Consider the following 15,395-nt stretch of genomic DNA (forward strand, 5'->3'; position numbering starts at 1 on the left):
CAGGGAAGCAATCGTGAATTCTGATTAGCTTGGAGGTAACTGGAATCACTGCGGGGGAGGGTGTGTGTATGTGTGACACATTTTTGTCTGGGAGTCTTTGGGGCTTCATGACTCACCTCAACACTTAATCACAACAATCCATTCTCCTCTCATCTGTAAGAAGCTGTGCTGGGGGCCGGGGATGGGGGTGGGGGGGGTATGAGTCTGGAAGACCGCAGGACCCTGGGCTAGGTCAGACAGAACCTGCCTCCCATCTTCAGGGAGCACCTCTACACCCTCCCTCCCCACCAACAAACAGCCTCTGAGGTTCATAAAATAGTAACACATAAAACACATTTCCTTTCTTCGTCAACTATTCCCCAGTACTCTTGAAAGAGGTTAGCACTATTTACTCCTTTCTATCTGGCAGCTATAGTTTATCATATTTTAAAAACAGATATCAAATAAAAAAGCAGTGAAGAAAGCATCACGAGTAATCAAAACTGATCTCTGCATCAAGGAAACATATTTCTTTGTTTAAATTAAAAAGTAAGCTAATACATCTTTCAAAATGAACTGTAATTTCCTACATCATTCTATAAAAGTATACCAAGTCCCAATACAACCCTTTCACATGAAGTAAGGTGTAATCATAGCACAAATGGAAAAACAATTTCAAAAACAGGAAACAAAGGCTTTGAACATCACCTGTAATATCCACTTTTGCAATCACAATTTTACCCACTTTGGATGTTAAAAAAAAATACTCTGACCACATAAGCTAGGCTATTCAGACATTTAGAAAGCACAATGCCTGCAGTTTGGATTTCTTGAGTGTGTAGGAAATCAAGGGAACCACAGTTACAATATATCACTTCCTGCTGTGAGGATATCACAGGAAAATTCACTCAATAGCTGTCACCACTGAAATTGAAATGAATTTCTTTCTCCAGCTAAATCCCTAGTAAATGGTATCCCACTTGTGTTAGCCCAAGTGATTTTCCCGGCAGTTACTCCAAACGAGAACACAATCAATAAAATTCTGTTATAAACTGAATGTAAATTATTTTTCCACAAGCATGAATTTTACGTAAAAAAAATTCTCTCCGAAAAACTACCATCAGACGATACGTAGGATAATGATCTATATTTCCCTACAATTGAGAGAAGCTGTATGATTTCAAGAGGTGCACATACACAATAAAAAAAACAAGTTCATATGGGTTTCCACATCAGGTGAGAACTACAAACAGCACAATCACTACTCTTCTTTGTTTGAGGTTGGCCTCATCTTTTCCCATATGGTCCATATTTTTCTATTTATTCCCATTTCTAAGCTGCAACAGTCCAATGAACTGCAAGAGAGTTGAAAGTTGCACCTCATTTTTCTATAAAAAATATCTGTACCTCACAATTGTCAAAAATCATGGAATTGCACCCTTAAAATGAGTGCATTTCATTGTATGTAAATTATACCTCAATAAAATTGATTTAAAACGTAAAATATACACATACATCCCTATAAGATAGTCACACTACAGTGCTACATAGATGTTTGCACCATACACACTTAAAGCCCCCAACAAAGATCTCTATTTTCATGAGTACGTTTTTGTTTATTTGTTTTGTTTCGTTTGCTGTACGCGGGCCTCTCACTGTTGTGGCCTCTCCCCTTGCAGAGCACAGGCTCCGGATGCGCAGGCCCAGCGGCCATGGCTCATGGGCCCAGCCGCTCTGCGGCATGTGGGATCTTCCCGGACCGGGGCACGAACCCGTGTCCCCTGCATCAGCAGGCGGACTCTCAACCACTGTGCCACCAGGGAAGCCCCATGAGTATGTATTTTATACTCCTTTTACATTCTTAGCATATTCTGGGAGTATAATGACCCCTAAGTAGAGGCTGTTTTGACTTGACTTTGACCCAGGATAGTCAAATGATTACAATAAAGAAATCTGCCTGAGAGATTGGTACTGAAAAGTTGAGGGCGTTGAGGGCGGGGTGGGCGTGAAATAAAGTTCTAACACACAGGAGAACTAAGACGTTAAATTGATGGCCATCGTCTCATTTCCCCACAATGTACAGAGGGCGGGATGCTTCTGAGATGTGCTATCACAGGTCTACAGCACCCGACGATGCCCCCTCACACTTGTTCCCTAATAATAGAGAGAACCAGGGACACGAAGGTGGGGGTTTGATGGAGGTTTTGAAGGGAGGGGAGAAGAAGGGGAGAGCTAATGAGGATTATTATTACAAGTCACATCCAGAGATCACGTCACACACTTTTCCTACACACTCTGTCACTCTTGCACAGCCATTAACAATGGCTCATCATGTTAAGGTCTTCGTTTCATAGATCAAAACAGCAAGGTTCATAATAGCTTTGGTTTTATTTTGTTTTTAAATACAGTCTTCAACATTTGGATAGGTCACTGGGGAGAAAGAAAGGGGATCCTTCTGAGGTCACACAGAGAAACAGAAAGGACTCTCTTCGGTTAGCTCCTGATTCCAGGAGAAACAGTCCCAAGTCCCAAAACAAAACGCAAAACCAGTGTTGAATTTCTACAATGTATAAAGAGTGTTTCTTTACCAAAGCTTTTCCTTGGAAATGACAGAAAATTCACCAACATTTTGTCCAAACTATTATACCATCTCATCCAGTCTCAACATTTAGTAGCTTAAAAAACCTAAATGAGAGGTAAAATTTTAAAACCTAAAAGTGTTCTCTCCCAGCACTGGCTCATTCAGGAGTCTTCCTGAGGTCCAGTCCCTGTTACAGCAACAGGGAGAGAGGTAAACAGAAGGAAGGATGCCTTGCTCTCATGGAGCTTACACTGCAGACAAACACACACCAAAAAAACAAATGAACACGAAAAAATGACCATTTCAGCCAGTGACGCTGCTGTGAGGAAAACAGAGCAGGTGACAGCACAGAGGCCCTGGGGGTGAGTGTGAGCTGAGTGACCAGAAGCAGCCTTTTGTGAGGCTGAGAGGACACAGTTACATCATGTGACCAAGGTCCCCAGTGGCCTCCTGTGGACAGTATGTACGCCGTCCACCAAGGACCACAGAAGCTCAATTAAAATGGGCTTTTTATTCCCTTTGTATCAATGTTATCTTTTTAGAACTACTTTCTAAACAGTAGTTACAAACAACTGAGAGGGCGCTACACCCTCAGTGAGTCTGGGCTGTCGGTCTGTCCGCAGCCCAATCTATCAAGTGTTTTGTTTTTACTGTGAATTGTGCCTGGCTGCCAGGCGGTCTTCTTAGGTTCACTAAACATTTAGACTCACAAGATTTCCACAAGTGGCACCAGGTGGCTCAGAAAGACCCAGGACAGAACCCCAGCTCACCAGCTGGGCAGCGTGAGCACTAGACCTCCTGTAACACCTGCACAGGTGGGCGGCTCGGGGGGCAAGGAGGGCACGCCCACACCCGGAAGCACAGGGCTGCTGCGGCTCAGGGACCTCAGACCCCTCAGGGGCCGCAAGCCCTTAGAACTACGTCCACAGCCACCTCAGACTTGGAACTCCAAATCCATTAATCTAGAAACCATTACTATACTTTAAAAAATATATGACTATGTAAACGTATTTCAAATATGACAGAGAACCGTATGCTGTCCAATCCAATAACCATTAGCTACAACCGGCTACTTAAATTTAAATTAATTAAAATAAAATTACAACCTGCGTTCTTCAGTCACACTAGCCATACTTCAAGCACTCAACAGCCATAAGCAGCTGCTGGCTGCTGGGTTGAACGGCACAGGTACAGAACACTTCCATCACCACAGAAAGTTCTACTGCACAGCACTACACAAATTACTTTTTCACTGCTAATATATTACAGTAACTACCACAATGCTTTATCAGGCTTTTTAAGAAAATTGTCCATAGCATAGTCATCATTTTGTACCTTGTTAGTGCTTTATGCCTAACACAGTGTAAAATAACTAATTTTCTTTATTACTTAACTAGAGGACAATCAATATTTTAAAGAAACCCAAAGAGTGAAGAATACGAAATTTTAAAACTACAGACAATGAAACTACTTGAAAAACATAAACAATCATAAACTTTGCTTTCCAGGAAGACTGACAGCATCCACAATCCATAAATCCCTAAGAAACCTTGGAGTCAGAGGGCCAACAGAAATCTGACATTTCTACTTGGGAACAAGCTGCAAGAACACTGTGACATGCAAGGCTGTGTGCTCACAGAATCATGTCCCTCTACTGTGATTTCCACAATGCTATGTGCCCCACAGAATCAGGTACCTCTACTATGCTAACAGCCATCATAATTTACTATAATTACTTTAAGATTCTCTCTTTTCTGAGCAACACTGAGTCCTATAAGAGCAGAAATAAACATGTATCCCTAGAACCTAACACCATGCCTGGCACCAAGTAGTTCCCTTAACATGTGTTAAATTAATAATAAATAAAACAACCTCTTAGAATAAAGGTTTGTGACCATGTATTTACCTCCACAAGTCACAGCCACTACGTACAACCTCATTACAAAGTCTACTGTTTACAAAGGTATCTATTTGCCTTGGCAAGATAGCCAGTTGAAGAGACAGGAAAGACTTTCCTATCTTCTTTCTATATCACTGAAAAGAAAATTAGTGCTTTATATTTCTGTAAAAATCACTGTTAACCCTTTTTAAACTTTAAAACATGTTAAGCTAACAAAGTGACGTAACTACAAACCCCAGGGAAATTTAGTATTGTATATAAATTAAGAGTGATGGTTTACTTGTAAAACTGATGCAAAGTGATGTTAAAAGCTGTTTTCAACCTCCCAAGAAAAAACCCTCACATTAATAGGCAGATCAATGGTCTTCCAAAGATGTTCACTCATGAATATGTTAGGTTATGTGGGAAAAAGGACTCTGCAGATGAAATTAAGATTAAGGACCTTGAGATGGGGCAATTATCCTGGGTATACATGTGGGCAATGTAACTACATGAGACTGTAAAAGCAGAAAGCTTTCTCAGGGTGGGGGCAGAGATGCAGTCGCAGAAGTCAGTTCTGACACATGAGAAGGACTGATGCACTGCTGCCGGCTCGGAGAGGGGACCACACTCAAGGACCAGAAAGAGGCCTCTGGGGCTCAGGGAAAGCAGAGGAAGGAATGTGGGCCCCTGGCTGACAGCCCGCCAGGAAATGGGGATCTCAGTCCTGCCACAAGGAACTGCACTCAGCCAGCAACATGCATAAGCTTTAGCAGCACACTCTGCCCCAGAGCTTCCAGCAACAGCCACAGCCCTCCTGGCATCTTGATTTTAGCTGCGGGAGGCCCATGTGGGATTTCTGACCTACAGAACTGTATGATAAAAATGAGTGCTGCTTTAATCCATTCAATTTGTGGTAATTTATTATGGCTACAACAAAATTTTCTAATCTAGACACACCAATAAGGTTTAAAATTCAGCATCCTGAATTCTGTCTTCTTCAAGTCACTGGTTCACTTGCTAAGGACGCGGCTACTTTCTCGCCTCTCTTGTCCCTGTAAAGTTATAAGCCACCTAGGCTGCTGCTGCTCTCTGTCCTATCTCTGTCTCCTGGGAAACATCTCTACTGCAATCCCTCTTAATGCAGTCATCACAACATATCTTCTCCCCAGTGGACCTCACCTGGCCACAAAGAAGATGCTAACACTCTGTAATTGTTCTTCACAGCTTTATTCAACCAAAAAAAAGCCTGAATATCCAGTAAAATGGGAATGGTTAAGATAGATATATCTATCCTCAATTGAATACTATAAGTCACTTAAAAATGGAGCCATGAAAAGTAATCTTCTACTTTACTACATGGGTATGACATACTAAGTGAAAAAAATTTTTTTAAGTTTAACCATTTAAATTATTATTACGTAAAAATATATAGAGATTACAACAAAAGCCTAGCAGTGGTTATATTAGTGAAGCAGGATTCGTTTCTTCTATTTTTCCAAATTTTATGTAGTGTGACTATAAATTTTATCAAAAAAATTAAATGACATAAAATTTGTAACATAAGCCACATACACCTCTCTCCTTCCTCTGCTTGATTAAGCTGCAGCAACTATTTCAGTACAGCCGCGCGCACGTGCGTGCATGTGTGTGTGTGTGTGTGTGTGTGTGTGTGTGTGTGTGTAGATTGGTCTTCTTTTCCTGTTAGCATATAAACATCTTGAGCTGAGGGACCACATCTCTTAGCATCTTTGTACACAGACTATCCATTATAGTGCCCTTAACACAATGGGAGGATTTTAATAAAATGCTCACTCTTGACAAAGTACATCTCTAAAAAGGCATAAACATTTTCAATACAAACGTGAAAAAAGAAATAACTCAAAGACCATAAATAATGGGAAAGAACACATTCTTTCTAATTTATTAATATCTTACAAGACACCTGAAACACCTTCACAATAATCACTGAGCTAAAAGCTTATGTTGCTGCATGTAGAAAAGGAAATAAATCTAAAGTTAATGCCAGAGCTTAGAAACAGGTGATGAGGAAAAGCTGACAAACAGCTGGAGCCCGTGGACGTTAATGAGGCTCTCACTTCAGCCCTCACCTGGTGGGCATCCTGATCTACCAAACCTTTCCTAACACATGAACGCCCAACAATTTTCTGATTTCAAAATGAGAAGTAATTCAAAAAGAAAACACTGGGTACTGTACCACCATGGATATTGAGAAAAGCTTTCTTACAGAGATTGCATTTCTGATATAAAATCTGTGTCAGCATATTCTTCAGAGGAATGAACAGAAATGTGTACATATCAACCAAATGTACTGCATTAGGAAAAAAAATTTACAAAATAATTGTTGGTAATAATACCAACTGAAGGAAAAAAAATACCAACTGAAGGAAGATGCTTTCATTATTTTAAATGATTTCCAAATAAAGGTCAATATAAACATCTGCTTAGAAATTCAGGATGCATTACAAGTTAATCCATGTGATACAGTTCATTTACTACAGGTAATGCTTCTCTTTGCTAGCTTCTCTTATCTTTACTTGATTTCTGTTTTATTCTTAGGTTGAAATATGCTAATAAAATTAGGAAAAATAGTGTAACAAATACATGGTTTTGAAATTCTTTAATTAAAGAATTGGAAAATCATTAAATTTATTGGCAAAATATTAAATGAGAACAATATTCACTTCATATCTTGAGGTGGAGAGGTGAAGGAGGAAGACACACTGTGGGAAAAGGCATTATTTTTAAGGAAAAAAAATCATATCCAACTAATCACATGTAGATTGTGGGCCACAAGTTTTCTTCTGCAGTCTCACCTATTTACACCTAGCATTTGTAAATAATACAATAAATAAAAATAACAATCTTGGGCTTCCCAGAGACAAGGAAAGGACTTCCCTGGTGGCGCAGTGGTTGAGAGTCCGCCTGCCAATGCAGGGAACACGGGTTCGTGCCCCGGTCCGGGAAGATCCCACATGCCGCGGAGCGGCTGGGCCCGTGAGCCATGGCCGCTGAGCCTGCGCGTCTGGAGCCTGTGCTCCGCAATGGGAGAGGCCACAACAGTGAGAGGCCCGCGTAACGCAAAAACAAATAAATAAATAACAATCTTTAACATAAACACCCTTGGTAGTCTAATACATTTCTATAAATATTATCCCATAGGTACCAACATTAGGGTAGCAAAGACACTTATACACAATAAACTTCTACATTTACAGGAACATATCCCAAGGCCTTTATATATCTCCAAATTAGAAAATCAGTACATGATATAATTCACCCTAGAAAATGCAGTGATGTATGAGGATGTGTAAAGTCACCTTGAGATGTGGACTCATTAGATGATGTATATAATGATATGTGACTTGAGGAGACCAGAAATTATGATTTACACAAATTCTCTCTGGCATTTCAGAATTTAACATGAACTTTCTGAGGCTCCATCACTAAACTTTAAAATAGGGTTAATGACAAACAACCATCTACCATCCTCACTGGGGTGCTCTGAGTATGAACTAAAAAGCCAGTTTGGACAGTACTTTGTAAACTAGCCAGTTTGATTTCTTGGTCCCATGTTCTCCTCCCTCTTCTAAATACTAGCCCCTTCAATTATTTCCTTATTCCCATAAACCTCGTTTCTCCCTGACCGATAAACATTGCTCACCTTTCCAGCCTTCGGGGAAAAATGAAACACTTGCTTCAACCATGACACTCATGGGTACAGTCCCCTTTCCTCCTCGCTCTGCCAAGAGCAGTCTACGCTCCCTGTATGCCCACAGCCTCGTTCCGCATTTCCTCCTCAACCCCCACCCCAGGGATAGACTTGCATCTGTACCACTGCAAGGTGGGGGCTGAGCCACCTATGGCTCCCATGCACCTAATCCAACTGACGTGAGGAGATTCTGATCTGACTTCACTACGCGTTTAACAGTGTTCACCTTTCTGAAAGCTTTCCCTTAGCATTGTTGATGCCACCACCCCTTGCTGTGCTCCTGTTTCACTCGAGATTCCTCCCTGGTGTCTTTACTGGCTTCCCTTTTAACTCATCTCCTCCCTCCATCACTGCCCATCACAGGTCACTTAAACACTAACTTCTATGGGTTCTATTCAGGGCCATTTCCCCTTTTCTTGTCACTCTATATTCTCTCCCTGAGTGATCTCAACCATCCCCCTGATTTTAACCACCCCTATATAGTGGAGATTAGCAAATGTCTCTCTATAAACCTCGCTCTCAAACTGCGGGTCTATATTCAGCTACTTACTAAACACCCCACATATGCTCCACCAGCATCTCAACTTTAAAATGTTTTAACCCACTGAACCTACGATCCCAGCAGTCCAATTCACCCCCTTGTCCTCCTTTACTCTCCTTCACGGTCACTGACAACATCCTCCCTCAAGTGAGATCAAAGTTCAGTCCAATCTGAGCAGCCACTGTGAGCCACCACTGTGCTAGGGGGTGTGGAATCCAAACAACCACTTCATGGCCTCATCACTTAAGGAAGTGTACTTTGTGTTTAATTCCATTCAAAAGGTTACAAATGTTGTAATGTGTTTAAGTGCCTATCTCTCAAATGAAATCAAAACTGTAAATTCCTTGAGAACAGAAATTGTTTTTTTTTTTAATCCCCGGCACATAATAGGTGCTCAGTTACTGATGGATGCTACTAACGAATAGCTTGCATTTCCATAAGAGATTGAAGCAAAATGCTTTCTGTGGTTAATTTAACTTTTAACTATATAACTAGGTTCAACTAAGAAAATCTGGACAAAGCACTTCTACATTCTCAGAATGATATATATTGTTAAGCAATATACTAAATTATTAGGTTGGCAAAGTGTTATACTAATTCTCTTTGAATGTCTAAGTCCTGTAAAATGACTTGAGAATTTCTCTGTATTGCTACTTCAATTTTTGCGGGTATTGGTATCATCTCCCAAATTAGTTTTATTGACAAACTTAATTAAAACACTACTCATCATTCCTCTTTGATCATCAGAGGCACTAAACAAAGTTAGATCTAATAATGATTTCAGTTTCAACCTCCTAATATCCACCACCCCTTCTAGGTTATATTTAAACTATACAGTTCATGCAAATCAATGATGATTATTTTTTCCTAACAAGATTATCATTAGCATCTTTCAAGCCAAACAGTATTCTTTCCTATTTTGACCTAAGCAAAAGGAAGGTAAAAGAAAAACATTACATTTAGACAGCCAAGAGACAATTCAATATACTTGAAAGGCTTTCCACAAGGTTACTTTTTGTAACAGGAAGTGTCCAACTATGCACATCAGCTGCCACCCTACATACAGATGTCTCTGACATGGTAATAAAACAAGAAACCATTTGGTTTAATAATAATAATAAGAGAAGCAACATCAGTTGGTGCATATTACATGTAGCATCTAGCCCTGGTTGCTTAGCAAACAGCCACAAGTGACTTCCACAGAGAATGAAAGCCCTAAATGAATGTACAGTTTGTGCAAGTTTCAAGGACTCAAGAAGACATGTCAGTAGTTAATCTAAACTCTAGTTGACAATGACCGCACTGGGGTGGAGGAAGGAGAATCCATCATTATCTCACAGAATCAAGCACTGACTAGATGTGAGATCCAGCCCTTTAGGTCTATGTCTTCTGACTCAATGGTTTTATAGGGGAAAGAACTATAACAATATGATTATTATAAATTATAAAAACTTTATGCAGAAAAAAACCAACAGAATATCACTGGTATAACACGTATTTATTCATTCAACAAAACACATAATGAAGACCTATCATGAAAAGGACTGTGCAGCTCTGGAGCAGCTCATACTATAATGGAGAAATCAGGCAAGGAAACAATATCATAGGTTCTGTAACATGGGGAGCCAGGCAGTATTACGGGAACACAAATAAACACCTGAGAGGGAGATGGGGCAGGGGAGGGAGGGTGAGAACCAAGTGGTCAGGGAGAGCTCATCAGAGGAGGCGAACAAGAACAAGCAACATAGTCAAATCACAGAGGTGGAGGAAGGGGAAAAGAGCATTCCGGGCAGGAGGAAATTATCTGCAAGGGCACTGAGGAGAGCAAGGGCATGTCACACTGGTGGAGCTTCAGGGCACCTGCTGGCAGGAGAAGTCAGGGCGTCAGTACTGACAGAAAGTCCAAAGGGCCAGGCCAGCTCCCTCCAGAAGGACCTCATCTGCCAGGCTGAGAAGTTCTCACTTCATCCCGGGGGAAATTCAGGAGACAGAATGCTTTTAAATCAAGGAATAATATAATGACTGCAGCAGTGATGTGAAATAGAGAGGGCAAATCGGGCAAAGAGGCCACCAGAAGGAGATGCTCAGGCTGAGATTGGGAGGAGAGGGGGGCAGGGGAGTGACTCACTAACACAGAGCTCTCAGAAATTTAACAACTCTGTACAGTACTCATGCTACTCAGTCCCCCGTGAAGTGTTAGTCTGGACCCCACCCTCCCCAACTGGAGAGGAGGACAGGAGAGGAGGAAAAGAGGGAGCAGGGAGGCAGGGGAGGAGGAAAATGAAGAACACTGAAAGACACTGGAAATTAACGTCCATGCCAATTTCTGAAGGAGCAGTAGCATTCTAGATTTCAAAAAAATAAAAAGAAACCATAGAGGAAAACACTAAAGGTGCCTGGCTGAATATAACTTGAAAATGTAGGTATGTTGGATAATGTAACATAATAAAAAACTCTCAGAAAAAAAAAACGTTTGTAACAAATATAACAAAGAGTCACTATCCTTTATATCTAAAGTATGTAAGATCAAATAATCAAAAGATGCTATCAATAAATGGGCAAAGATAGTTAATCCCACCTCAAAAAACATGGATAACAAAATGATTTAAAATCATTCTTAATAATTATCAGTGCAAAGTACATGATACCAACAGTATCTCTATGGTAAACCTATTAAATTAGCAACTGTTTTAGCTGCCCCTTCTTGTTCAGAGTACAGCAACATGGGGGATCTTATATGAAAACACAAGTAGAATAAGGTTTTTGAAAAAGAAATAAATATGCTTAAATCTTTAAAAGGGTTCATATGCTTTCACAAATTCCACTTCTGAAAACCCATGCTAAGGAAACAATCAAAAATACAGATAAAGATTTACATACCGCATTTTTACACTAGTGAAAAGAATGAAAAATGGTCTAAATGCTTCCCAAAGAATGATAAATATACTATAGGACACTCATACAAGAAAATATCATATAATCATGAAAAACTATGTTTGTGGACAGATTTTAGTAACAGAAAAATGAAAAAAATAGTGAATTATATAAAAGTATAATTACAACACTGAGTTTTAAAACAGCACAGAGGAAAGCAGTATTATTTCTGAATAGTGATGATAGGTTTTTCCTCCTCCTTTCCTGTATTTTCAAAGTTTGTTTTTTAAATAATGAGGATAAATTATTTTTGTATTTAGAAAACAAATATAACTTACTTCAACTACCCCCAACAAAATATGTGCAGGTTCCCATAGTTTGTCTTAGCCTCGCAGTTAATTAAGCAAATAGCTCATTCCTTTGAGATCTTTCTGAACTCAGTCATCACTACTCATTTTAACTTCAACTTATCAACCAGTTCTACATACTTTTATAGAATTAAAAGAACTTTCTATAGTACCCTGAAGTCAAGGGTAACAAGCGCATTGCACTAGGAACTTCAACTTAAATCAGAGAATGACAGAAAAAAGAAAAAGAAAAAAGAAAGGCTTTGTAAAGTTTTTAGACATCAAAGAGGCTTTAACCACTGTAATGCAGGTGGATTTACAAGTTTGACAGGCTGGGCCTTTGTATTACCTGAGGTGGTTGAGTAGAGGCTGGAGTCTCTCATCCGACTGCACAGCGGGCAAGGACCTGGCTGTTAACTGAAAGCAGAGAAGGGGGTGAGTAACCACAGCAAACGCCTCAGACTGAACTTATCTGAACTACATGCAATATGAGGACCCGGGGCTTCCCTGGTGGCACAGTGGTTGAGAGTCCGCCTGCCGATGCAGGGGACACGGATCTTCTGGTCCGGGAAGATCCCACATGCCACGGAGCGGCTGGGCCTGTGAGCCATGGCCGCTGGGCCTGCACGTCCGGAGCCTGTGCTCCGCAACGGGAGAGGCCACAACAGTGAGAGGCCTGTGTACAGCAAAAAAAGTAACCAAGAATATCTTATAAACATACCAAGGCAACTCAAAGTACTTAACTTTGAAATGTGACCCCCAGGAGATCTAGGAAACAAAATGTAAGAGCCAAAGCCTTATTTCTCAATACTGTGTGTCAGGTCGACAGTATATCATGGAAATGTGAGCCTCTGATATACTTTAGTGCAATAATATTAAAATCTTATCTCTGTGTATCTCTATATTTGTCTCTGTTCTTGAGAAAGCCCTCTTATGCTATAAGAATGTGAAACAAAGAAATTAAAAATATTCAAAGTAATTAGATACCTTGAAGTCACCTAAATAAAACACCAAAACAAATGTAAAGGATAGATTTCTTCTGGATTCAAGTATACATAGTTCTTGTATTCTACTAATAAATCATTTGATAATTCACAAAAGAGAAACTTCCTAAGACTAAAAAAGAAACTGAAGGATATCCTTTGGTTTTATATAGGGTATCCTGTCTAATTATTTTGTTAATTAAAAGTAATTCATCAATTAATTTAATTCAAACTTAATTTTCAACGTTATGCAAATAAAACTGTCACTTTAAAAACATCTAATAAATACTATATTTGTGAAAAAATGTTGACCAAAATGCCAAATATGAAGTCATTTTTATTAAATCATATCTAGTAATAACAGAGAAACATTCCCAATTTTGTGAGTCAATACATGTGAACAGTTATTAATTTAAAAGACAATAAAATGAGACAGTCTGCTGCAATTTAGTGCAACCAAAAGATTCTCAGTATCCCGGAGAAATGTTAAGTCTAGTATTTCATGACATATGTTATAAAGGTTTTATAAACAAGACACTTTACTACACCCTATATCTGCTAACGTCAAATCCCTTTACAAAATATCATTTTCATTGTTCAAGAGGTTTCATGGCTCAGAAACAGAGCTATGCTCTAAAAAGATTAAAATAACTTATCTAGATATTTCAAAAGTCAATTTTCTGAAAATGGAGCAGACAGACTAGGAGTTACTTCTGTCAATCTGTGTAGCACAATTTCTGATCAACCCATGTTTTCTGAATGAAAGCAAACAAACAGAAACACCAGCAAAATACTCCTAAATGTCTCTACATTCCACATTGGAAATATATCTCAATCGTACACCTATCTCCATTTGAGCCTGCATTCCCTTTATCCTGAACTGTGGATATAGCATCTTCACTCACTATGTTTCTCCCTCCCTTCTTGTCTTGCCAGAGTGAAATTTTCAAAATGAAAGTTACCCACTCCCCAAATTAAAACCACTTAAAATTCCCTCACGCTCTCAGGCTAACTTCATCACACCAATTCTTTCATCAGACAGCTTCTTAAAATCCTCCTCTTCTTGGGCCGAACTTCTGAAACATGGTGCAGAACGACAGCTCAGCCATCTCCAACAGACATGGTGGCAGCAGATCAGGAAGAAATGGGCCACTACCCCAGTTTCTGGAACACATATACTCAACGATTTGATTCTCTCCCCACCCCTTCCCAACCCCCACACCTTATTTTCAAGTTTGAATCACTGAGAAGAATAAACAATCAGCATTTTCAAAAAGAGCACACATCTCTTCTTGTTAAGGAGATTAGATAATAAAGCTATTCCAAAGCTCTTTAAAGTGGCAAAGCTGTCTACTGACCTTTTGCTGACAGAATATAAACTTCATTTTAGGGACTGCAGGCTCTATCATTTCTTCTGGAATTTCTCTCTGAGCCCAAGTAGCTACTACTATATCCACTAGGCTATGAGGGGCCAAAAACTTGCAACTGTGTAATTCCATTAATTGATGAAAAAAATTATATTTAAGTTCATTTGTGTCATATCTTAGATTCCACATATAACTATATTCAATATTCTATGATAAACCATAATGGAAAAAAATATTTTAAAAAAGAATGTATATATATATAACTGAATCACTCTGCTGTACAGCAGAAATTAACACACTGTAAACCAACTAGACTTCAGTAAAAAAATTGATAACCATAAAAAAAAATCTATATACTTTTCACAGCTAAAGCTTTTCAAATTCCTGCTTTGAGCAAAACTAAATCTAAATCAAAACTAGTAAATCACAACTGTCAGCCTTCCAAGAAAGCAATACACAGTCATGACAAGATTTTCAGCATTAAGGACTTTCTTTCCTCTACAACCTGAAATGAGTATTTGTCTAGTTTAAATAGACTTTGGTTTCCAGATATGTCTTAGTTGTTTCTTTGTTTTGATAGAAAATACAACAATGTCCTTGACACACAAATCACTAACAATGAAAGAGAAAGAAGATCTATCAGAGTTTACATCTGCAAAGCCTAAATGGGGTGTATGAGTTAGGGCTGTTTCATGGTAGCATTAATAAAAGTTGACATAAAATGTACCTTATTTCTTATTGTGGAGAGGTCAGAGGTGAGCTCTTAAGATGTCTTTTCATTATTAACAATACATCTAGCACACTGAATTAATCAATGCAAGGTTTGTGCTGTTTTTCAGCATTATAAACTACTCATTCTTAAATAAATCTCATTTCAAAGATTACTATCATTGAGTAAATCTTGCATTTTGCCATATATTTGTGTACAAAAAATAATAATGCATTTTTCCAACTAATAATTCTTTTAATGACATTAAATACCACACAGATGAGGGGCTTCCCTGGTGGCACAGTGGTTAAGAGTCCGCCTGCCAATGCTGGGAACACGGGTTTGATCCCTGGTCCGGGAGGATCCCACATGCCACGGAGCTGCTAGGCCTGTGCTCCACAA

At 39.3% G+C, this 15,395-nt stretch overlaps 1 protein-coding gene across 1 annotated transcript in view; it reads right to left on the reverse strand.

Moving 5' to 3' along the window:
• PRIM2 (DNA primase subunit 2) overlaps positions 1 to 15,395 on the reverse strand; it is a 285,580-nt gene that overhangs the window by 112,883 nt on the left and 157,302 nt on the right. The window contains exon 8 of the mRNA XM_060164099.1: positions 12,284 to 12,351. Within this exon, the coding sequence (XP_060020082.1) occupies positions 12,284 to 12,351 (68 nt within the window). The remainder of the gene's footprint in view (positions 1 to 12,283; positions 12,352 to 15,395) is intronic.

The sequence above is a fragment of the Lagenorhynchus albirostris genome, chromosome 10 (assembly GCF_949774975.1).
Source record: "Lagenorhynchus albirostris chromosome 10, mLagAlb1.1, whole genome shotgun sequence".
Lineage (NCBI taxonomy): Eukaryota > Metazoa > Chordata > Mammalia > Artiodactyla > Delphinidae > Lagenorhynchus > Lagenorhynchus albirostris.